Raw genomic sequence first — 24,158 nt, forward strand, 5'->3', positions numbered from 1 at the left:
ATTATAAGTTAAAACGTAATTGATACTCTAATATTTATTCAAAAAAAAATTGTGTTTTGTTTATTGAAGATTCGTAATTTCAATAACAAATCGTAACTATCGTAAAAATGGATGCTAATTTTATTGAACTCGTTTCGTCAAAAATTTGTTTGTGTTGACGATAAATTTGCTATGAATCTGATATTTTAAACATATTTAAATATTCATATTCAAAGTTATACGTAGTGCTTGGCATCTTTCACTATGTTTGGTCTTTATTGGAAATAAAATAGTGTTGTTACGCCAGATCTATGTTATGTTGCCAAAGTATTTATTTTTAGGCGTTAGCTTCTTTTTACTGATTATAACATATTATTTTGTTGGATGATTATGATTATAAAACGAAATATATTCATACATCGTACGATATATAATATACGTCTATATTCAACAAAATATAATTAAAAATAAATAACACTCTAAACTGTTTACTAAATAATGAGTATAATTATAAAATAAAAGTACAAATATTGTAATACATATAATATTATGTGATAATAATAATGATAATATCACACGATAATATTATTAATAAAGATAAACCAATTTTTTTCCATTCATTTAAGTAAAAAAATTATATTTTCTTCTTATTTATTTGTATTCAGTAAAAATAAATGTAAAGTAAAAAAATTTAAAAAACAGTAGTGCAGTGGTGTCGCGTCACAACGTGGACGTGGCATAGTTGGGACAAGTAAAGATGATATCTAAAAGAAGTTAAATCATAAGTAACATTTTTGTTAATAGTGTTTAATTTAAGAAATTTATGGATTATTACAATAGTAACATCAACTTTTATTTCCTAAATTATGCCCTGCTTAGTATTTATTTGATCTAGTATAATATAATAATAAATAATAATTATAGTTATTAAATTTAGTATGAAATTGATACTCAATAATTGAATATTTTAATTTTTCAAAGATATTATAATAAATTATTAAGTAATTGTATATTTCATTATTTCTCTGACAAAATTGAAAGGCTTGATGTAAAACTTTACAGAAAATAATTTTTTGATAATAAATACCCTGGTTTACAAGGGATTTTCATCAGAGACTAGAATATATTTTTCTTTATATTTTTTCAAATTATTAATGATTTTGATCTTTAATATATTAAAAATAATCAATGCAAAATGTCATTTTTAACCTATTTTTTGATCTTTTAAAGTTGATTTTTTTGAAAGTTTATATTACAAAAAGGTTTAGCTTTTTATCATAACTTTCTTTTAGCTTAACTTAAAGGTTTGAAATTGAAATCTTTAAAAAGATAATTTACAAGAATCAAAAAAATGGTATTGTTAAAATTCATATGCAATCAGGAAATATTATAATCACTATTTACATCAATATATGAGACAAGCTCAATATTTTATTAAATTCACTATTTTTTGCAATTTTATCTAATAAATAATTTTAACAGATATCGTAGTAATAATTTCTATGTAACTGTTGGTGTTTAAAAAGATTCTACAATTAATTTATACATAATTATAATAATTTACTTTATCTACAGAACTATTCAAAAAGTTGTTCAAAATATCTACTCAATTGTGCGTATTATAAAAATTGATTATAATTGTNAATATCTACTCAATTGTGCGTATTATAAAAATTGATTATAATTGTAAAAATCGATTGTTAAATTCTAGTGAAACTATAAAAAAAATTTTCTTAGAAATTGTTTATACAGTATCATATTTAAAAAAAATTTGGTAGATCGGTAGTAGACCATAGTCAATTAATATATAAAAAGGTAAAATTATTTAATTTTGTAGTTGAAACCTATTATCATATCAAACCTAATTCGACAATCAATACTTTAAAAAACATTAAAAATGAATAATTTTAATTGTCTATAAAAAGAACGTGGCTAAGTAACTTTTTAATTTATAAAGTGGACATTTTTCAATTTTTCAGGGCAATATCTTATCTAAATAATATTTGTGGTTTTTTGACGTATTGTTGAAAGAAATCAGTTCGACGAGAACTAAAAAAAAGTGGTAACAGACAAAAAAAATAGATAAAAATAAACACATCATGGTAAAAATAATACCTTCTCAACTTCGTATCAAACCTGATATTAATCACATTACTTCCACAAATTGCACCCATACATTAATAAGTGAATTATTTTTAAGTCAAATATATTAATCTAATTTATTATTTAAATAAACTAACCAATCATTTTTTTTCATGGTTGTCATTTTATTAACATAAGTAGATTTTAATTTTCAAGTAATGGGAATTTCTACGATTGTAATTTATTCATATGAAACTTGTTTAATCTATTTTATCATTAAATGGCATTTCAGCAAATATTTGATTAACATTTTTATTTTATTTTTTATAAATCAAAATGTAGAAATAAGCTTATGGTAGATAATAAAATCACCAAAATAATTCACTTCCAAGCATTCTGAAAATATCATGATTAATTNAATAAAATCACCAAAATAATTCACTTCCAAGCATTCTGAAAATATCATGATTAATTATATGAGAATTTACATCTAAAACCATTAGTTATACAATATTGCTTTTTCAGTCAATAAATATATATTTTTGAAAAAATATAACATATTCGATAATTCTATTAATAATTAATAGTTCTATTTATACAATTTATTTTAATCGATCAAGATTTTTTAAGTAATAGAATGACAATATAGATAAAGACACTATAGACATAAATTAAACATTAGTATGAATGTGTTAAAATTTTCATGGATTGTCTTGTTACTTAAAGTGCTTAAAGATTTATCCATGTTTTTAGTTGACTTCTGACGTTTCGGACTCATTGCAGAGTTCATCTTCAGAGTGATGGTTGATAGTCGGTCGCTGCTACTATACTCAAGTATATTACACATGATTATCTGAATATTATATTTATATTAAGTCTGTGCTATTATGTGGAAATTATGGGCGAACATTGACAAAAATAAAAAACCATTTTAACTACATCTTGAGAAAAAATATATATTTAAAGTCGAACACACATAACATTATTTCATATAAAATTCAATATTTTATAATATCAACAACTATATAATTATAAGCTCTACTTTTTTTTTATACTTTTATAGTGATATTAGTACTGCATTAATTTTTATTTGAAGTAATAACAATTTATATAGTTTTAATATATGTAAACGTTTCATTAAATTTGTAATTTATTAAGATTAAAAATATTCATTTTCAAAATTCTATCAAATAAAAAACAGTAACTTACATTTTTATTTTACGTTTATTATTATAATAATACTTGTAGCCCAAGTAAACTCTAAATACAAAGTTTTGTCATTAATCTATAGTATCTGTTAATTTGTAATTTTCAAAATCTCAAACTAATTATTAAAAGGAAACGATTTGGTAAGTAGAAAAACATTTTAATTATACAAATTTATCTCGAACAAACTAAGTAAATATTATTTTTTAATTATATAATGAAAACAGTAAACAATTTGTTTTTACACAAGTTAAGTAAATTAATTGACTACTGAACAAAAAAATATAATGTATAAGAAAATATCAATAATTTTAACGATCACGTAATATATCCAGAATTGTTTTTGAAGATATTAAAAAATTACGGGGGCTAAGCTTAAATTTATTTTACATTTATATTCATTATTCTCCAGTTTACGCAGATTTTTTTGATGCGCGATAATTAACTTGAAATCTAAATAAAAAAAATTGTTAAGTGTTCAACAAATAAATTAATAATTTGATAGGTACCTAATATGATGCATTTAACTGCCAAAGGCGCGTGTTTCATATAAAACGTTTCCAATCTTCGCAGTTCAGAAGATGTTACAGAAACCGACTCTCCCCAATCAATTAAATTAATAATATAAAATTGACTTCCATCCACGCTATTTCCAACATCAATACAAACTCTTCTATACCAACTACCATCACCTAAGTTAAAGTAATAGAGTTATTAACAGGAAAGTAATGGAATTTTTTTTATTAAACACACTGTTTATATATTATGAGTTATGATGCTCTCATATGAAAGAAAAAAGATACTAATAAATTATTTGAGTTGATTAATTAACAATCTATCATACAAACGTATGAAGTTTACTTATCTTCATATTATTTTAATAATTAAAATTATTCATTACTATATTTAACAGCACAAAGCTCATCAGGTCGCGGTTTATAGTTATGATCTTGTGATTGTTTGTAATGTGAATTCATACTATTTTCCATAAATCTTATTTTTTGTTCATTTTTTACTTTTGTCATGCAAATATAATCTGTTTGACAATACAGTACTCTCATGTTATATACATAATTATTCCTTAATTGAATTTGAGGAATATTAAACAGGGTATAGATTTTTAGTCCATTATCGACCTGAGTTCTGTTCTGCTTGTTCTCTTCACCGTCATTCTATTAAATTGTTATTATTACCTATTAATTATTATAACTTTATTTATATAAGTCCTCTCTGAAAAAACTATGCTTGATAGTAAGAGTCTAACATAAAGAACTAAAGTGTTCAGTATTAGTTAAATAGAAAAAAATTGAATATATGATTTCTAATTACCGAGCATTTTTTATTAACGCCCACTTCAGCATTTGACAAATCATTCGACACATCTTCTAAAATATAAATTAAAAAAATTGTTTTACTTATAAAAATTTCAAATACTTTTTTTTTTAATTTGATATTAAAGTCTATTGTTTATTTATTTTTTTTATACTCAATTATAGTTGCTAATATCCAATTTAAATTTTACAAATTTAATTTTTAAATTCATTTTAACTAATTATTTTAACCTATTTAAATAACGTATACTTTAAAGAACAAAGTCCTAGAAATTAAACACGTCTATTTAAATTTATTCATGACTAAATATATAATAACTTTAAAGTAGTCAAAATTAAAGTAAAGTTAACGATTTTTACAGTTAATATTACACGAATTAAAAATAACATAAAATTATTTATATAAATCCAAACTAGAAATTCCTATTTTAAAAATGATGATTTATAGCAAGCTATATAATTTATGAAAAAATAAATAATCGTTGTCACAACTAAAAATAAAAAAATTGTTTTCTTTATATAAATTTTTAAATTACTAATAAAAAAATGTTCATTAAATTTTAAAGTAATCATATCTTTTATAGATGTTTCTAAAGGCAACGAAGTACATGACTGTAAATCATGCTCTCTAAATTCATTAACTAATGTGATATTTTTATTAGAAACTTGTTCAAATTTACCTTCAGTGGTTAAATTAAACATACCTTTTAAAAGAGGCTCATTTTTAGTAGATAAGAGGCAACACTGAGAACCAGTGTGCATATAATTTATTAATTTTGAAATTGAACTATGAGGCTCGTCCAAAGATTTTTTATTTAAAATGAGATTTTCTAATGAGACGTCAGTTTGTATTTCACAACTTAACGAATTAAACAACGACATTTCTGTTTGTGTCTCAGACACATTATAAATAAGTTTATTATTTGTCTGAGTAAGTTTGTCAGAGGTTAATAGAGACGTCTGAACTGCTATGTTTTCTACTTCCTTGATCTGTGACTCTAAAATATTTATTTCTGTAACAGATTTTATTGGCGCTATCATTTCTTCTGCCAATTTATTTGTTTGCGATCCACAATCTTCTGGGATAACTAAATAAAATAAAAATCAATGATAACTTAAACCATAATTATAATAACACGTAAGAATTAATCATAAATAAATTTAGCAAACATTCAAATGTTCATAGAATTACCTTTGGATTTTTTTCTTAAGCCAAATTTCTTCTTGGCAACTCTTATTATACGTGTAATAATGTTGGCTATTTTGTACTAAAAATTATCGATTATTGATTTATTAATTTGTAACTGATTTTTGTGTGAAAATCTACATATTTTAAATATATTCATAGTTGCTATGAACATTTTTTTTCAAACCAGAAACACTAGTACAATTGTTATATGATAAACTTTTTGGTTTTTAAATAATATTCCGAAAATTCTCAAAAATTAATATCAGAATAGTTTTTATCATATGCGTAGGTTTGCCATAAAAGTAATTACTACATTAAAATTTCTTATAATTTTTCCGTTAACATTACAATACTAAATTATTTAACATTAGTTTCATACTATATTTGTTATAATAATTGTTTACGATTTTAGAATAATCCGGCAATATTTAAAATTAAAATTATCTACAAATTTGCTGTTACCTTTTTTGGAATGGATATATACAATTTTATTATCTTAGTTTTTTTTCATGTAACAAAATATATTTTAAAATTAAAGTGGATCAATAAATCGATCTTCGAAATTTTAATGAGAATTATTTTAACATATTATATAACATTAAATTAAGCATTATGGGAAGTTTTGAATTTTTTAAAAATGTAGGCTGGTTTTTCATTGTGTTTTTAGTATTTTGACCAAAAATTCCCCAAATAACAAAAAACGGTCTCTATTATTTAGTTTTTGGCTAAAAATAATATTACTATTACTATATTATTATATTACTATATTATATTATATTATTACATTTACATACAAGTAAAACTGTGACTTCACATAGGTTTGCTGATTTTTCATAATTTTTAGTTAAATTTATACTGATGTATAATTTTATCATAGCATAAAATTGTATTTTTATGTTATCTATTATATTTAGTATAAATTAATTGTTTGATAAAAAAATAATAATTGAAAAGTATTTATTGATCAACCATCGTTAAAAATATTTTCAAGAATATTCATATATTTTAGCTTAAACTTTATTAAAAAAAAAAATGTATGTTTATAATTATTGAATAATTTTTTTCCTACTTATAATATACTTAAATATCAGCCAAATCACATTAAAAAAATACATATGTTTAATAATTTTTTTATCAAAAATAGTCGATTGATATAATAATACTTTGATGTAAAAATTGTGTTATGTTTAATTTGATATATCCATAATGACTCTACTGACTATATTGTGCTACCACAAATATTCATACAGATTGTTTTAAAAGAAAGATTTATAAGGTTAACTATAATGAGTACATATATTATATATTATTCTTTATAATTGTTGTTCCTAGAAAAATGTACAAAAATGCATTGAAAAACACCTAATATAAAAAGTATGAGGGATTCTTAAGTTGTCATAAAACATATTTTGAAAGTAAAATAATCTGTAATAATTAACACAATCGAGTAATAAACAGATAATAGTAAAGATCGTGAGACTTTTTGCATATACTAATGAGTTAAATTTAAAATAAAAGGACACACAAAAGTTACTTTAGCTCACTCTTTTTTCACATAATGATTATTAAACTAGTTCATGAAGTGGTCTGGCGCATACTATACACCACAAAAATCAAAGTATATTTATTTAACCTTATTTCAGACATCACGAAGACAAATTTATATTTCATATAAAATTTTTAAGGTTGAAAGTTAAGTAAAATGAGTACATAAATTAAGTGGGAAATCAAAAAAATTAGATGATCACAAGAATAGAATATTGTTTTAATAAATAAAATCGATAACGTTTGTACGAATTAAACCATCCTAGTCCAATTTTTAAGTTGGTTACCTATATGGTAAATACAAACAGAGACTATCTTGCGACCATAAAGAACCCATTTGTAGTTTCTATGCTACACAAAGTATATATTCACACGACTCACAATCTCAACACAATCTTTGATAACTTCTGGTACGAGGATCGTATTTGATACTTAAAGTATGATAGTTAATCACATTAATTTCAATTTCACATTATTATAATATTAAGAATTGCGGAGCGGTGTGGCCTAATCGGTAACGCGGCAGTGTTTGATGCGCACTGCCTCGGGTTCGAAACTCGGTCACGGGCGGCTTCATTTGACGAACGAGAGATCAGTTTGGTAATTAGAGTCGCCATCCCTTTCTCCGGCAACGGACAAACCAACCAAGAGTATCAATGGTTAAGAAACCTCCTCCTTAAAGGGCTTAGAAAGCGTTAAAAAAAAAAAAAATATTCTCACGAGGGTAGACTACGGTGATGGAGCCCTTAATAATCATTGAAGTTGTTGTATCTAAATAAGATAAAAATAAAATGAGTTGAACATTTGTTCTAACTAAAAAAAATTTTAAAAAATGCAAAAAATTTCCTTGTCACAAATGGTTTGGAGAACCTCGTACCACAAGCGTGATAAACATAAGTGTTATGACTCGGGAACTGTACGACGCATTCGGCGAATGATAAAAAAGACAATTTATGTTAGTTCAAATTTCAAAATTATTTTTCTCAACTAAAAAGAAGCAAAAAAATTTAAATAAGTTCTATAATAACTTTCTATGCTATGTCAATTAGATTTATGTACTATTTATGAAAATCAATGTACTTTACTTGTCAGGTATTTTAAATTAAAATAAAATACAAAATCGAGAATCGAAATTTTTTTAATAAAAAAATAGCATGTTTTTAAATACAGTAATCATTTTTATCATGAACACAAGCCCAGATATAAAGCTTTTTTGTTCAAATTAAAGTAAATTACATAAGCTTTAATTTAAAATTGAAGTGAAAAGAAGCGTCTGATGTCTTATGCGATAAAAAATTCCAATGAGGCTGAAAAGTAAATTCTACAAAACTGTAGTGAGAACAGCTATGATGTATGGTTCAGAGTGTTGGGCGGTTGATAAGAAAGTAGAGCAGAGAATGAGTGTAGCAGAGATGAGAATGCTTAGATGGATGAGTGGAGTGATTAGAGAAGATAGGATAAAGAACAAGCATATAAGAGGGAGTATAGGTGTAGCGTCAATCATGGATAAGATGAGAGAAAATAGACTTAGATGGTTTGGTCAGGTTATGAGGAGAGAAAAATCGGAAGCTGTAAGAACAATTATAGAAATGAATGTTGAAGGAAGAAGAGGTAGAGGAAGACCAAAAAAAAAGATGGAGGAATGCTATTGAATACAATTGAGGACAGCTGTTGTGAGCGTAGATGATGTGGGAGATCGTGTCAAGTGAAAGTTTGGGATAAGGGTGGCCGACCCCAAGTAGTCGGGATTAAGGCGAGGAAGAAGAAGAAGATATAAGCTTTAATTTAAGGTTTATATAAAAGTGTCTGTATTCCGGAACATTTTCAAAAGTTAAGTTGAAAAAGTCCTAGTTTCTATACGCATATTTAAAATTTGACCCTCCTTGTATGAAGGGAAATGGTCAGTTTAAAAAAAAAAATAGTGACAGACACAAAAAAAAAAAATAAATAAATAAATAAACACATCATGGTAAAATTAATATGTTGAATGAAAGGAGTATATAAAAAATATTTATCATAAAATAATAGTATTGATTCATACATTTTTTAAAAAGTTATAGCAACATAAAGTTAAAAAACGTAAAATATGATATCAATTATACTTGTTCTAATTCTTAACCTAAAACTAGATGTCTTCTTGTAATTTTTTTTTCATGTCCTTAGCATATTTACAATTAGCTTATAATGTCGGTTTTAGTGATAATTGACATATGCAACGGCACGAAGCATACCAGTAAAAATTAAAAAAAAAAAGGTCTAATTTTTCTTAAAGTTCCAAAATAAAGTTTGCTAGATACGCTGAAAGTTCATGTTTAAATAAACATGTTTATACATACAAAATTAACGTTATTATTTCAATTATGGTACACATTTTCAATACATCAAACTTTCATTGAGTCTCATATGATAAGTGGATACCGGTCACGTAATTGGTACTGCAAAGACAGTGCCAAACAGTGACAAGGTTTAGGTCACGGCCAGGTGGGGAGCACCCTAACGATTTTATATAAAAACGCATTCTCGACCATGACACTGGACCACATCGAACTGTATCGGTCAGCAAGATCGAACCAGACAATCTACCTTAAATGTTTGAACAGTTTTAAACACTAATTTTTAAACTATCTATATCACTAATTATAATTATTATTTGAATATTACAATGTGTACAATGCGTGGAAACAACTTGTACATTGTTACCGTCACGGCACTTTTGGCGACCGTACAAATCCTTTCAGCTGCCACCGTCAACTCTGACAGAGGTTTAGTCAGATACTCTGATGAACAGCATGTACCCTATCGCCAAGTACATTCTCAAGTTAATCCTGTGTCATCTAAAACGAAATCAAATCAAAATAAAACAAAGAAACCAGTGGAATCTACTGTTACGCAGAAAAAAGCTGCGCCTATCAAAGCAGTCAATAGAAGTGAGTAAAATTCGTTTCTGTTCANTCAAAGCAGTCAATAGAAGTGAGTAAAATTCATTTCTGTTCAATTAAAAATATATTAAATATTATCTATATGATGTAATATTACACATTATACAGACTTAATAATACTTTAATAATAGTGTTAAGCTAACAATGACGGTATCTAAGCTTTTAGTACCTAAGAAAACTTTCTCGGCACAAAAAACTACAAATGTTTACATTATTTTAAAAAACGGTTAATTCAATTAATTTCAATTATGAACTAATTTATTTACTATAATACATGATTTCTCAGATTATTATTATTAAGTTACTCATGTTTCTATTCTATTTGGAATAATAATACGTATATAATGAAATTTGTTTATTTTTTTAATTTAATTTTTTTTTGTTAGATTAGTAGTATATTTCTATTAGACTAAGATAAAAATCACAAATCGGTATTTTATTATCAATAAAATACTAAAATTGTTAATATTGCATTAAAATTATTTTCCAAGTATGCTTAGCTTTTGTCTATCACGACATACACTCAACAATAAGATTTTATTCTGGGAGTCCATCCTATCCGATATATAACACNGATTTTATTCTGGGTGTCCATCCTATCCGATATATAACATTAATAATAACAACTAACAAAGGTGCAATATATTTGATATCAATTTTTAATGGTTAATTGTATTATCACAAATAAAAATTCTACATATTTGTACTTGTAGAATAGTTTTATACATTACACACAATTAAATTTTGCTTTTTTTTTTAAATTAGTTATAAGTATGGTTTAATATTATAAAACTTTTGCCAGGTCCATTGCTAATATTTTGTGCTACTTGTAAATCTTTAAAACACTTAATCTTATAGTTTAAGAATATTTTTAGCTTTAGAATATTTTATAATGTTATTTATTTCCACAAATTCCATTCTTGATGTAACGAATTTTCGTATAGTTAGTCGTTTAGACCATCGACAACATGTTTACATAATTACAAGTAAATGGTTGATTTACAGACCAAATACTACACAAAAATCACTTTACGAACAAGGCCGTTCGCTGACCCTAAAGTAACCGGTAATCCGTTTAACGTTAAAACCGCAAACATTATTTTACTATTATAATTCGAGTCCCTCGGGTTGTCACCATTTCTATTAATTTATACGGGCAAAAGCCTGTATTCCGTTATCCTTATTCATAATATCGAGTATAACAGGTATACTCATCAGTTAAGTTTGAAATGCGCCTCGATAATTAATTGACTGTCGCCAACCGGTCAGCGTTTCAAATGACTAATTTGCTTTGAACGAGACGACTTTAGATTTCGATGTTAACAAAGAAATAATCATTCCGTATAATTATTCTCAATCTCTCGCAGAACTTTTAATAATATGATATAAACAAGTATTGGAAGTAATAAAAATAATTTATAATCGTAAAATGAACGACTGCGGGTATCGTTTTGTATTAATAATTCAAAACGGCCTATGCAAGAGGAGTGCTTCGAGTTTGCTGCATATTGTTAATATTATTAGATTTTCCACTTAATCTTATCGCCATCAGGCCGTTACCGCCTTCGAGGTATTATATTTCCATCGTCAAGACCTCCATTCATTTATTTCTTTGTTTATTCGTTGCCATTTGTTTGTCTGTATACAAATAATAAAATATATTACAAGTATAAAATTGAAAAAATTGTCTTTTACAATGGTTCCCATAACACAAACACGATACAGTTTGATCATTTAACATTACTGTATGTTACTATAGTATTCTCAGTGACCATGCTATTCCAGTGTTTCTCATACGAATACATACAAAACGAGACAAGAATGTGTTATTATATAGTATGCTATTCTTTGATACATATATTTGTACTGTATGATTAATGGTGAGAAGCCTACGCCGCATTTTGCAGTAGGCGAATGTGCCAAAACACCAGTAGCGTTCAAGTCTCTGCCAATCATCGGCCTATATAACATGACTGTTAAACAAATTTTTATTTCTAGATCATTCGTATCACGTTCTTGTGACCTATTAGCCGTCGTTATTGTCATGCTTAAGGTTTTTTTTTATTTGACACCGTAAAATAAATTACTTGTTAAAAAGTGTCAACGAAAATATGATTTTTATAGTATTCCCACGGGGTCAATAACTATTCATTTGTCGTACTGTTTAAGTGATTAGATTTATTTAAATAGCCACAATTGAATACTCAATAATTTTCCATTATTACTGCTCCATTTTACATTAAACTTTAAGCTGAAGTATATTAAATAGTAAAACTAGCGATTTTAGAACTGAAATCTTTACTCTTTCAAAAGCAAAGAAAAGCCAATACAAGGTCACCGGTAATAATAATTTAACTATCGTGGTATAGTAGTTTTGTCTTTTTTATGATTAATTCCGAAGGCTTGTTTTTTTTTAGCTGCATGAAATGTTACATAATTTCGAGAGAAATACCACTTTTCTTCAAATTATCTCATCTTGTGAAGATCAAACACCTGTTTCGTTGGCTAGTTACATTTTTTTATTATCTATTCGACGGGGGCCAAACACGTGTTTAATAATAGGCGACCTACGGAGAGCTATATTTTAACTTCCGCTGTATCCATTCGTATTTAGTACAATAAACAAGCCTGAAGTGTGTGTGTGTGTGTGAGCATGTTTACATCGCGATGTAATGCGTCTGAGCAGAAATTATTCAAAATTTTATCATGTCATCCTTTATCCCGATAAAGTATATTTAAATTTTACTAAGACAAATGAGCTCATTTCATAATAGACTAGCATATAAATATCATCTATCTTTTTTGGTTACGGATGAATTCCGCCTCTATAGTTAACAACTAAAAGATGTTTGTACACAAACCATTTTCTGTTTAGTGCCTGCCAAAGTTGCATAATGCATCTTTAATGTATCCGTAATAAGATTTTGAGAAAGATTATAGTCGGCTCGCGCATAATTAAGTTACTTGTCAAAATTTAAACTGTTTAACATGCCTATTTGAACATAGAAATATTATTAACGATATTCCATGAAATATGCATATTTCATAAAAGTACTCAATTATAATTCAGTACTTAAAGCTAAATACATGTCTATTTTACAATATTCTTTACTGCGATAAATCTAAATTGAATCAAGAAGTATCAGTAGATTGAGTAAAAATGTGTTTAAGTTAAACTACTTGAAAAATTATGTATACTGTAATATCAATATACATTAAATTAATTACAAAGTGTAACATAGTTAACAGAAATAAATATGCTACTTTTAAAACACAATTAACTGTATTTCAAACAATACTGTAAAATAACTGGTATTCCTTTTAAATTAGTAACATTTTTTTTTTATTCAAACGCCATTACTGCGATTACTAAATGTTTTTCTATAAAAATATAAAAAGTAAATTTTTTCGCGTTTCACACAATAAATCATCATACTTAACAGTTTTTTAATAATAAATAAGTAATGAAATGGTTGGGTTTAATAAAAATATATTTGTTATTTTTTGTTTACTTCAGACTAATACCTACGCATTTTAGGTACTTAATGGATTATAACAATAAAAAACAACAAATTTCAAGAATTTAAAGAGTAACATAGCAAACATGATAACTCTATGAATATATTAACTAGTTTAACGGTAAATTATTTCTTATATTTGTTTGTCATTGAAAAATTATAATCAAACACAGTTATTTATTTAAATTTAAATTATATATTTCAACGTTAATAGAAATAAATATACGGAATACTCGAATTATTAACGTGGTATTGTTAGCGTTTATATTGACCAATATACTTAGACATTTCTCAGCGTGTGATATGCTTGACAATTATATGGATACTATTCAACAATTTGATTATTTTTATTGTTTATAAATCTTTAATAAATAAATCAATAACCCTTTTCACGACTTTCACTATCGCTACTATAACTCTTTAAGTAAACATTAAAAAATGAAAAATGATCTTCAAGTTCATTAAACTTTGAGAATTTTTCATATTCCGTTTGAAATTTTATTGTATTATCACAATCATTTCTTAAGTGATTGTAAACCGTGCCAAATAACGATGATTCTTGTAGTGTATAAAAATGTAGCCTAAGTATGGTCTTAACCACTAGAAGCTGCCCACGTAAAATGTATAAACTAACTTTTCTTAATAAATATATCGCGGAGGCGTAACATGGTCACATTATATACGTGATTGACAGTTTGTATTTGAAGACAACAATTGATCGCTGATTGTTAAAAGAGTTGAATTGCTCGAAGTGCAAATATTTTAATCACGTGGAACTTTCAAAAATTACCAATTTATACATGAACATATTTTTTACCGTTTTGCGATCCTTACACGTGTTGCATTCGCGGTTGATACAATTGTAAATTTGCTTGCACTTTTTATTCCATGCGACGTTTTATCTAGGCCACATTCGATGAGCGAATACAAATCAGCAACACTTGACTGGCGCTTGAATATTGTTCAAAATTCAAATCAGTACGTCATGGTGTCAATATCGTGACTACTACTTATAGTTGTTCCAATGAAATGTATCACTTATATTGACGTATTTATACCCAAGTATAATTAACAACATAGTAATCATTTTCCTAATTAAGATATCTTAATTTCAAACTTATCCAAGTGAACAATACTTTTATTGAATTTTCATTTCGAATATATATTTTTTGGTTATTATCACGCAAATTTCCAGTTGTCATATTAAAATTATGATTATAAATCGGATATGTATCCAACAATATCACAAATCAAAACACAATTGTATTGTACATTGTTAGTTCATTAGGCATGTGATACTCAACAAACGCAACATTTTTTAACGCATTCTGCCGACATAAAAATTCTCAGACAATTGTTAAAACTTTAATCTTGTAAATTATTAGTAACTTGTACACAATTTATGGTTACCCTTTAAGGTCTCTTAATATTTATACAGATGTCTTAGATCGCTTACATAATTTTCAGATACCGTCGAGTTGCCGTTTATAATGATCCCGATAAAACATGTTAGTTTTAGTTAAAGAAAAATAACAATATATAAAACGATTGTTTTATGTAAAATCGCTGGATAGACAATAGTAATCGCTACCGCAGGAGAAACACATCGTGTAATTATTGCAAACAATAATATAGAAACACATATCAATTTCTTGTATCTTATAAAAGCAATAGCCATTTTCTTGTTTAAACCTTACACATAAAAAAACAGTTTTTCTTATTAAAATTATTGTATTAAAAATATTTTATATTGTGTATTTTTATGTTTTTTCGTGGCAAAGATTTAGTACATAGTGTGTGCTATTCCATAAAACTCGTATTTCTTGTATTATTGTTACAATTTATGGTGTATTATTTTTTTTATACCACATACCACAAAAATATAGTAAACATTTTCAGATAGTCACAACCTCCGGCATTTACAATAAAAAATTGACTCTACTCATTTATTAGCTGTAAAAATTAAGTTCTCGATTGCATCGATTTTTCACTCGATTTCTTCTTAAGTACTAAGTGAAGATCTATTGGATTAGTCTAACATGTTTAGAAAAACTAACATGATCGTTAATGTTAGGGAATACGGTTTTATCTCTTCGTGCGGCGTGAATTATGGTGTTCAAACACATAATACAAAACATTTAAGCTTGTAAACAGAAGAATAAAATTATAATGATTTTTCGACGACTACAGAAATGCAGTTTTACGATATAAGTTGAATATATCACTTTTAATTTTATTATTTTAGCCCATTTTGTATTCAATATGACTATTTATAGCGTATTTTTTAAACGTGTTTTTAAGTTACTTAGATATAAAAATAAATGAAACTATCGAATATTACAAAGTAATGAATAAAAGTCAAATCTTATGTCTCAAGAGCACATAATAATATGCATAGAGTAATTTTATAGTAACTTATATGTAGATTACCCATGTACGATAATCCTAGAAAATCATCATATTGAAAAATATTGTTAAAAGCTTTTAATAGCGATAAGTTAATTACTAATGAAGTCATCTACATAAAACGAAATTAATAATGTTACATTAAAGAATATTAGACTCGTTGATGATTCTATATGGTTTCCGTGTCGAACATCAAATGGGACGTCGTGCTCGTAGGTAATAATGAGCAAGTCAAAAATCTTGTCTCGTTCCTGTGACTCGATTGTATTGCTTCCAAAGGGGTCACCAGGTTATCCGTGTATTTTGTAAATTTAATATAAAACACTAATAGTCTTCGCAATATAATGTTTAATGAGGCTAGACTGACACTCATAAACACCAATTAAGTCTGTACGTGTTAATAAAAATTGTAAATGACTTTTCGGATTTCAAAGGTTATTCATTCAATAGAATTATAAATGCTACATCTAATTTTAACTTTTACTATTGTTGCTTTTAATAGTTATCATCAATATGGTAACGGCAATAATCATTGACAGTTACCCAATCTTTAACAATTTTTATATTTGATATGTCGTAGAATTTTCATTAAATTTCTAAAATGCAGGCTTTTGTTTCCTTATTAGGCGTCATAGTTGATTTAAAAATCAAAATATTAAAAAAAACTTTAATAAATAATTTATTAAGTATTAAATTTTATAGTTAAAAATTGATTAGTTTGCCCCAGTGATTGGTGGTTTTATTAATATTTTTGGAAGCCTATCCATAATGCTGATCTCAAAACATGATTTCAATTTTATAAATTATAATATCAAATTACAAATCCTACGCTTAGTGGCATTACTTGTGGGTTTTTATGTCTTAAAGAAAAATTATACTTTCTACATTAGCAATCTAGAACATATGTGATATTTCTAAAATATATCGTACATTTAAATATAAGATACAATATAATTGTCATTTAAAATGGAACTTGAATTAATTTTACCGTTAATGTATTTTTTATTGAATAAAATATTAAAACAAATTAGTTCATCTACTCTTGTCTGAAACTAGAATACTTCATAAAAATCTAATTGTAATGAGGATTGCGGTTAGGATAAATTAACCATATTAAAACCCTTTAAAACAATGAGACATCTTGTCGTTGGTGAAATAATATTATTATCTAATTTATAAAAAATTAAATAATTTAAATATTCAATTTAATTAGAGATGTCAATCATTTTTTATTGTAAAATCTTAATAAACGTATTAAATAATCTATTACAATAATATCTCATTATATATTAATATATTTATACGTTCTTAAATATTCGATGTACTTACTTTAAACTAAACATATCACTATTTCGCTGTATTATATTACATTATTGCTACAAGTATTAGTTTAATGTCTATACATATTAAATATTCAATTAGATTTTTACATACTCGTAAATTTAATTTATAATGGCAAACTTCTTAAAACTTTTAATATTTTTTTAAATAATTTATTTTGTGATTTTTTGCATTATGATAAATATATATTGTAAGTATAGAAATTGAAGTAGGTATAAAAAAATAAATAAAAATTTGTTGGTATGTACTTTTATTTTTAAATTGTAATAAGTTTAAAACATAAGTGAATAAATTAAATGATTAATTACTTTATACTAAAAAATCATAGAATATCAAATTTTATTGTCAGTAATGTGTATTAGACACATTGTTACATAATATGTAAAAAATATCTGTATTATATGTAAAAAAAACAGTACTTTTTTATAACGATTAATTATTTGTTTGTTATTGATCAAGTAAATTAAAATTTTTTCTCTACCTAGTTTGAGCATTACTTAAATGTTAATTAAAAATAAAAAAGTATGTGTATATAAAAAGAACATCGGATAACACTTGAAAGGGGTCAAAGGAGTCAAGGTTACAGTAAAATTATCAACCAGATTTTTTGCACTTCTTTATTATAAAAAAAATATATCAATAATCTATTACCCATAGTCTGTAAAAAAATATAAATCCAACTGATACAGTCATTAACAAATACAATATTAACTCTAAAATTTTAATATTATGAAATCTTATAACACTAAATTGAATTTTAACTTTATTAAAATCATTAACAAACTTGTTTGAATATTTTTTACTGTTAAATAAAAAGTTATTTGTTTGGCAATGTTCCAAAATATTATATGTCACTTTTAGTAATTTTTTTAGTAATTTTAATAAGAGAATAAGAAATGAGACATCAGTATCTAAAAACCAGTTTGAATTTATGCCTGGTAAGTCAACAGTGGAGCCAGTATTTTGTGAGACAAATAATAGATAAGTTTAGGGAAAAAAAGAAAAAGCTTTGTATGGTATTTATAGATTTGGAGAAAGCGTATGATAGAGTACCGAGAGAGGTTCTAAAATGAGCATTAATGAGAAAAGAAGTCCCGAAAATAGGTACTTTAATATAATAGAGAATATGTATGATGACACTTGTACTAGGGTAAAAAGTGTGGGAGGCGTATCAGATGGTTTTCGGGTAAGAGTAGGAGTGCACCAAGGTTCTGCTTTAAGCCCTTATTTATTTTCTATAGTGATGGATAAAATTACAAGAGAAATACAAGAAGAGGTGCCGTAGTGCATGTTATTCACTGACGATATAGTGTTAATAGGAGAAAATATGGAGGAAATTAATCAAACACTAGAGGTGTGGAGATTAGCTCTTGAACAAAAGGGTTTAAGAATAAGTAGAAGTAAGACGTAGTACATAGAGTACGAGTTTTCTAAAGGAGAACATGACGTTGACCAGTGATATTAGGCGAGGACGTGATTGGAGAACTGTTAAATTTTAAGTATTTAGGATCGGTTGTGCAAAAGATTGGTGGTATTGGCGAAGATGTAAGACACAGGATTAATTGCGGGTGGTTGAAGTGGAGAGAAGCGTCTGATGTCTTATGCCATACAAATTCCAATGAGGCTGAAAAGTAAATTCTACAAGACTGTAGTGAGAACAGCTATGATGTATGGTTCAGAGTGTTGGGCGGTTGATAAGAAAGTAGAGCAGAGAATGAGTGTAGCAGAGATGAGAATGCTTAGATGGATGAGTGCAGTGATTAGAGAAGATAGGATAAAGAACGAGCATATAAGAGGGAGTATAGGTGTAGCGTCAATCGTGGATAAGATGAGAGAAAATATACTTAGATGATTTAGTCATGTTATGAGGAGAGAAGAATCGGAAGCTGTAAGAACAGTTATAGAAATGAATGTTGAAGGAAGAAGAGGTAGAGTAAGACCAAAAAAAAAAAGATGGAGGGATGCTATTGAATGCGATTGAGGACAGCTGATGTTGGAGATCGTGTCAAGTGGAAGTTTAGGATAAGGGTGGCCGACCTCAAGTAGTTGGGATTAAAGCGAGGAAAAAGAAGAAGTAATTTTTCAAGAGACCAATAACAAATTTAAAATTTCAATTGTGTCTTATACAAATAAACATGTTTGAAGTGCAAAAAACAAATCATTCCAATAAAATTTTATACGATATAAAGTACCTTTCTCTGTACATTTATAAAAATCACTTTTGTCCTTTTTCAGATTTTGAATATGAGCTTAGTTTGTTTTAATTTTAATGAAAATTTATGCTTTTTAAATTTTTAAAATTGAATTTCTATCATTATTTTTAACTTATTGTTTCTATAAAAATACAATTTCCTTGCCAAAGTTCATTAATCTATAATGATATATCCAATAAAACTGTAATGTGTTTAGGTGAAATTATGAAATTTTACAAAAACGCTTACACATTAATGTTTAAGCAATAAATATAAATAAATAACACTTGAGTTATATTTATGGAGCTCTTCGTACAAAATGGACAGGAAAGTCGATATGAACATAAAACCAATGTAGTGGTAGATTCTAGCAGCGTCTTCAGGTAAACTTTATGGGATTGGCTGAATTGAAATTATATTATCAATTAATTTGGAAATCATTTTACAATTAGTGTTTTGAACTTAATGGGTGCTCCATTTTGAGACCACAAAAATTTATCTCTTCACGCTTGATAATGTGCTCAACCTTATTTAACTATGAGTAACTATAAACTTAGTAAACTATAATATTATTTTATTATATTGTATAAAAAAATAACCGTTTTTTGTATTGTTATAATTTTCTATTTCAATTATTTATGCCTATTTTATATATTAAACATATAGTCATATATATTGGTATATGTACCATATTTAATTCTATTATTTTAAAAAAAATAAAATAATAAAGTTTAAAATATTTTTTGGGGGGATTTTTGCAGCTTTTAATATATTTTACTTGTAAAACATAAATATAGTAAAAATAGTAGACACAACACTCCATAAAAAACAACTGAAACATCACGAATAACACTATTGAATTATTTTTGAACCTAAATAGTCATTTAATAGTTTTAAAATGTAATAGGACGCTTAGTAATGTAGTAAATAATTTGTTGAGATTATAATATGATTTTATAGGAAAAATATATTCATTTATTTAATATTTAATATTATATTTTCCAGAACCACCAAAGCCTGTTGACGATACACTGAAAAGAGAATATGAAGAATTTTTACGCCAACAAATCCAACAGTGGCAAATTGCTGTAGTTAATGGTCAAACAGTTGCTCCTTCTTCTGCATCTCAATCTGCTGGGCAATCACCATCAGCTGTGTGGATACAAGTTCCTGCTAATGGATATTATCCGTCGCCATCATATGGTTACCCTGCTTATCCACCACCATATGCATCACAATCTTATCCTCCACCTTATCAACAACCATCACCCTATCCTCAACCATCACCATATCCACAACCTGCACAATATCCACAACCTGCACCATATCCTCAAGAGCCATCGAACCCAGCACAACCCATTCCTAGTCCACCAGATTTTTCACAAACAAATGGACCAGCGCCTCAATCAGAAGAAGGCGATCCCATTACTATAGAACCACCATATTTTCCAGGTACTCCACTTCCAAGTGTTGCTGAACCTGATATACCTGAAGTCACACAAGCTCCTGAAATTTCAACTGATAAACCTGACACTACTACAACTTACAAACCAGAAATATCCACAGAATTACCTGAAGTAATACCATCTGAACAAACAGTTGCACCACAAATTCCTGGTCAACCAGAAGAAATAGTGACAGTTAAACCAATCGAACCATCTACTGAAATTCCGACAAGTAAGTAAAAATTATCTGTATTTTAATTGTAAAATCTTCATTATAATCAAAAATTTTATAGTTCGACCACCAGAACCTGAAATTATAGTTAATTCTACTGTACAACCTACAAATGAAGTCGAATATACATCATCATCCTCTACAGAATCCTTAAAAGCTCAATGTAAAGAACCTAGAGGGCAGTTCCCCAGTGAAAAATCTTGCAATACATTTATTAACTGTTGGGATGACACGGCATTTGAACAATCTTGTCCTGCTGAATTAGCTTTTAATGCACAAAAACAATATTGCGATTATCCTCCAAATGTAGATTGTGGTGGAAAACCAATTACTTCAACAGGAGGTACGTTTTCTTAAATAATCATTCAATTATTCATTTTTTATTGTTCATTATAAAAATTAGTTTTATAGAAAATATGAATTTTTTAGAAAATAATTATATAGTTGATAGTTCTATTAATTACTACTGTTTATATTTTCTTCAAGCAATTAATATTTGCATAAACATTACGATATTATAGTAATTTAAAGTGAATTCCAATGTATCAACACTTTAGAACATATGAGCGGTATTTTAATTTTTCCAATTATAGATGGTTAACAATATTATTAATTTTATTGTATCAATATCTAAAAGTTAAAAAAATGGACTTAGTACTGTGTTCTTAGGTATTGAAATACTTTTTATATTATCATACCCATTTCAAATGACATATGAAATGTTTCAGATTCTTCAAGTAGTTTAAATAGTGGAGGTAATAACACTAAATGTCCAGATGGTTATGGTACATATCGTAGCAAAGAAAATTGTGGAGCGTTTTATGTTTGTGTCGCAGGAATACCTGTTGACTTTATATGTCCCGGTGGAACAAATTACAACGAAGTATATTTGTATACTTTTATCGTTTTCATCTTTTTTTTATATCAAACAAAAATTTTAGGATTTGAAAATCTGTGACTATCCATATCGTGTCGATTGTAAAGGTTTACCTAGTAATCCAGAACCCATAGAAACTGGAACCGAAATTGGCCAAACTACTATTTTTGAAACAAGCTCAGAAGTATCGTATACTACTTCATCATCGACACTTTCATCAGCAGAGTCTTCTCCAACTACAGAAGTTATTTCAACATCACCGATTGCACCAACTTCAGAATCAATCCCTGAGCCATTAGCATATAATTATAATTTACGAAGAATTCCACCAAGTAATTGATTTTATTACTTGAAAAAATGGCTATTTATCACTTGTACTTATTGGTGCATTATAACATTTTCCTTTAGGTATAGTAAATACTGGTGTACGATGTAATCACAGAAGTATATATAGATTGACACCTGATTGTTCTTCAGTAACACTTTGTCGGAATAATTATACACACATTATAAATTGTGCTTATGCAACAAGTTATGATATAGTGAGTCAAAAATGTATGGCAAGTCAAATAGCTAATTGGTAAGCTGATTTATTAATTTATTGAATAATTTTAAACATAAATATTTTTTATAATAATTAATAAAGAATATTAATATAATTTATTTATGTAACAAGAATTAGGAACATATATTATTATAATAATTTCAGCTTTAAAAATGAATGGTACAAATTTAATTTTATATTTTATGTATGTAGTTTTTAGAGTAAGTTATAGTTAGGTTTGATGTAAAGTTCGTATACCTTATAATACGTTACTCGCAAAGATACAAAGTATTAAAAACTTACTCCTACCAATTAAAATTTCTGAAGTATTTGATCATCTCTAATATATTAATATTATGTAATTAAATTGTTGAAAATTTTGATGAAAAATTCATTTTTTCTATAGAAAAAAGATAAAATCATTAATATTTATGAAATTTGGATCTCATATTTTCTTTATCCGTTGAAACATTGATTTGTAATAACTTTTCGAAGTTAAACGATTCTAGATCAATTGAGAAGATTTAAATCATACATTCTTACATTAAAAATGTTATAAACTCTCATTGGAACAATTGAATAACGAGTACACGGCGTAGAAAATTACACACATTTAAGATTTATTATATTAGTTATTTTAAAACAATATCATGCAGTATTTTTAAATATTTATGTGGTGTCAAATACTTTTAGGTATTTACCTAAATTATACATATATTTAATATATCTCAAACACTAATATTAACAAAAATTATGGAAATTTTTCTAAATTAATATTCAAAGTTTTTTTTATTTATTTTATTTTCAAATATTTTTTAATTTTATGTTACAGTGGAAGAGCCATTTAAGCAATATTCTACAAATACATTTAAAAAACAAAGAGATGGTTGACATACAAGAAAATTTTTTTTTTAATGTCAAACTAATGCACAATAAATAAAAATTTAATACAATACTAAATTTCATATAACTAATAAAATACTGTGTATTATTGAAGATAGACATGGTGAAAAATTGAGAATTTGTTAAAAACGGAACATTAAATAATTTCACAGTTTTTTTGTAAAATTTATCATTATAATTTCATAATTAATGTAAATTTAGTGTAGCTTTGGTATGTTTTTTTTACTCAAACTCAAAAATTTCGCTAGTATTGGTAAAAAGAAGATACTGACCACTGAATATTAAATTATTATATAAAATATTCTTATATTATAAGCATATACAATTTATTTATTTATTTATGATTTTTTTGTAATATATAATATTTTATATAGACAATTTTGAAAATTGTTATGTATTTTATTTGAAATATTACCAATTAATTTCTTC

General features: G+C 26.3%; 3 protein-coding genes across 3 annotated transcripts; 1 reads left to right on the plus strand and 2 right to left on the minus strand.

Annotated features, from left to right (window-relative positions):
• Positions 1–2,499: 2,499 nt before the first annotated feature.
• LOC126902192 (maternal protein tudor-like) lies at positions 2,500–4,585 on the minus strand. Its single transcript, XM_050679219.1, has 4 exons — positions 4,169–4,585; positions 3,777–3,959; positions 3,632–3,720; positions 2,500–2,514 (listed from the first exon to the last, which is right to left on the minus strand). Exons 1-4 carry the CDS (start codon positions 4,326–4,328, stop codon positions 2,500–2,502), a joined length of 447 nt encoding a protein of 148 aa, XP_050535176.1. The 5' UTR covers positions 4,329–4,585.
• Positions 4,507–7,669, minus strand: LOC126902193 (uncharacterized). The gene is made up of 4 exons (XM_050679220.1): positions 7,639–7,669; positions 5,303–5,686; positions 4,597–4,652; positions 4,507–4,539 (listed from the first exon to the last, which is right to left on the minus strand). Exons 1-4 carry the CDS (start codon positions 7,667–7,669, stop codon positions 4,507–4,509), a joined length of 504 nt encoding a protein of 167 aa, XP_050535177.1.
• A 2,183-nt stretch (positions 7,670–9,852) lies between these two features.
• LOC126902610 (eukaryotic translation initiation factor 4 gamma-like) lies at positions 9,853–24,022 on the plus strand. The gene is made up of 7 exons (XM_050680058.1): positions 9,853–10,259; positions 20,734–21,405; positions 21,467–21,748; positions 22,134–22,288; positions 22,347–22,614; positions 22,691–22,862; positions 23,659–24,022. The coding sequence occupies exons 1-7, from the start codon at positions 9,995–9,997 to the stop codon at positions 23,672–23,674; spliced, it is 1,830 nt and encodes a 609-aa protein (XP_050536015.1). The 5' UTR covers positions 9,853–9,994; the 3' UTR covers positions 23,675–24,022.
• The last annotated feature ends 136 nt before the right edge of the window (positions 24,023–24,158 follow it).

Source organism: Daktulosphaira vitifoliae, unplaced genomic scaffold (genome assembly GCF_025091365.1).
Source record: "Daktulosphaira vitifoliae isolate Bord-2020 unplaced genomic scaffold, ASM2509136v1 Scaffold_3, whole genome shotgun sequence".
Classification (NCBI taxonomy): Eukaryota; Metazoa; Arthropoda; class Insecta; order Hemiptera; family Phylloxeridae; genus Daktulosphaira; species Daktulosphaira vitifoliae.

Coding starts and splice junctions, on each gene's coding strand:
- LOC126902610 (XM_050680058.1), top strand. CDS start 9,995: ATGTGTACAATGCGTGGAAACAACTTGTACATTGTTACCGTCACGGCA. Junction 21,749..22,133: donor ACCAATTACTTCAACAGGAG/GTACGTTTTCTT, acceptor GAAATGTTTCAG/ATTCTTCAAGTAGTTTAAAT. Junction 22,289..22,346: donor GTGGAACAAATTACAACGAA/GTATATTTGTAT, acceptor CAAAAATTTTAG/GATTTGAAAATCTGTGACTA.
- LOC126902193 (XM_050679220.1), bottom strand. CDS start 7,669: ATGGGTTCTTTATGGTCGCAAGATAGTCTCT. Junction 4,653..5,302: donor AAATGAGCCTCTTTTAAAAG/GTATGTTTAATT, acceptor TTTATATTTTAG/AAGATGTGTCGAATGATTTG. Junction 4,540..4,596: donor GCGTTAATAAAAAATGCTCG/GTAATTAGAAAT, acceptor TGAACACTTTAG/TTCTTTATGTTAGACTCTTA.
- LOC126902192 (XM_050679219.1), bottom strand. CDS start 4,328: ATGAGAGTACTGTATTGTCAAACAGATTATATTTGCATGACAAAAGTA. Junction 3,960..4,168: donor GCTTTGTGCTGTTAAATATA/GTAATGAATAAT, acceptor ACTTTAACTTAG/GTGATGGTAGTTGGTATAGA. Junction 3,721..3,776: donor AGTTAAATGCATCATATTAG/GTACCTATCAAA, acceptor TTTTTTATTTAG/ATTTCAAGTTAATTATCGCG.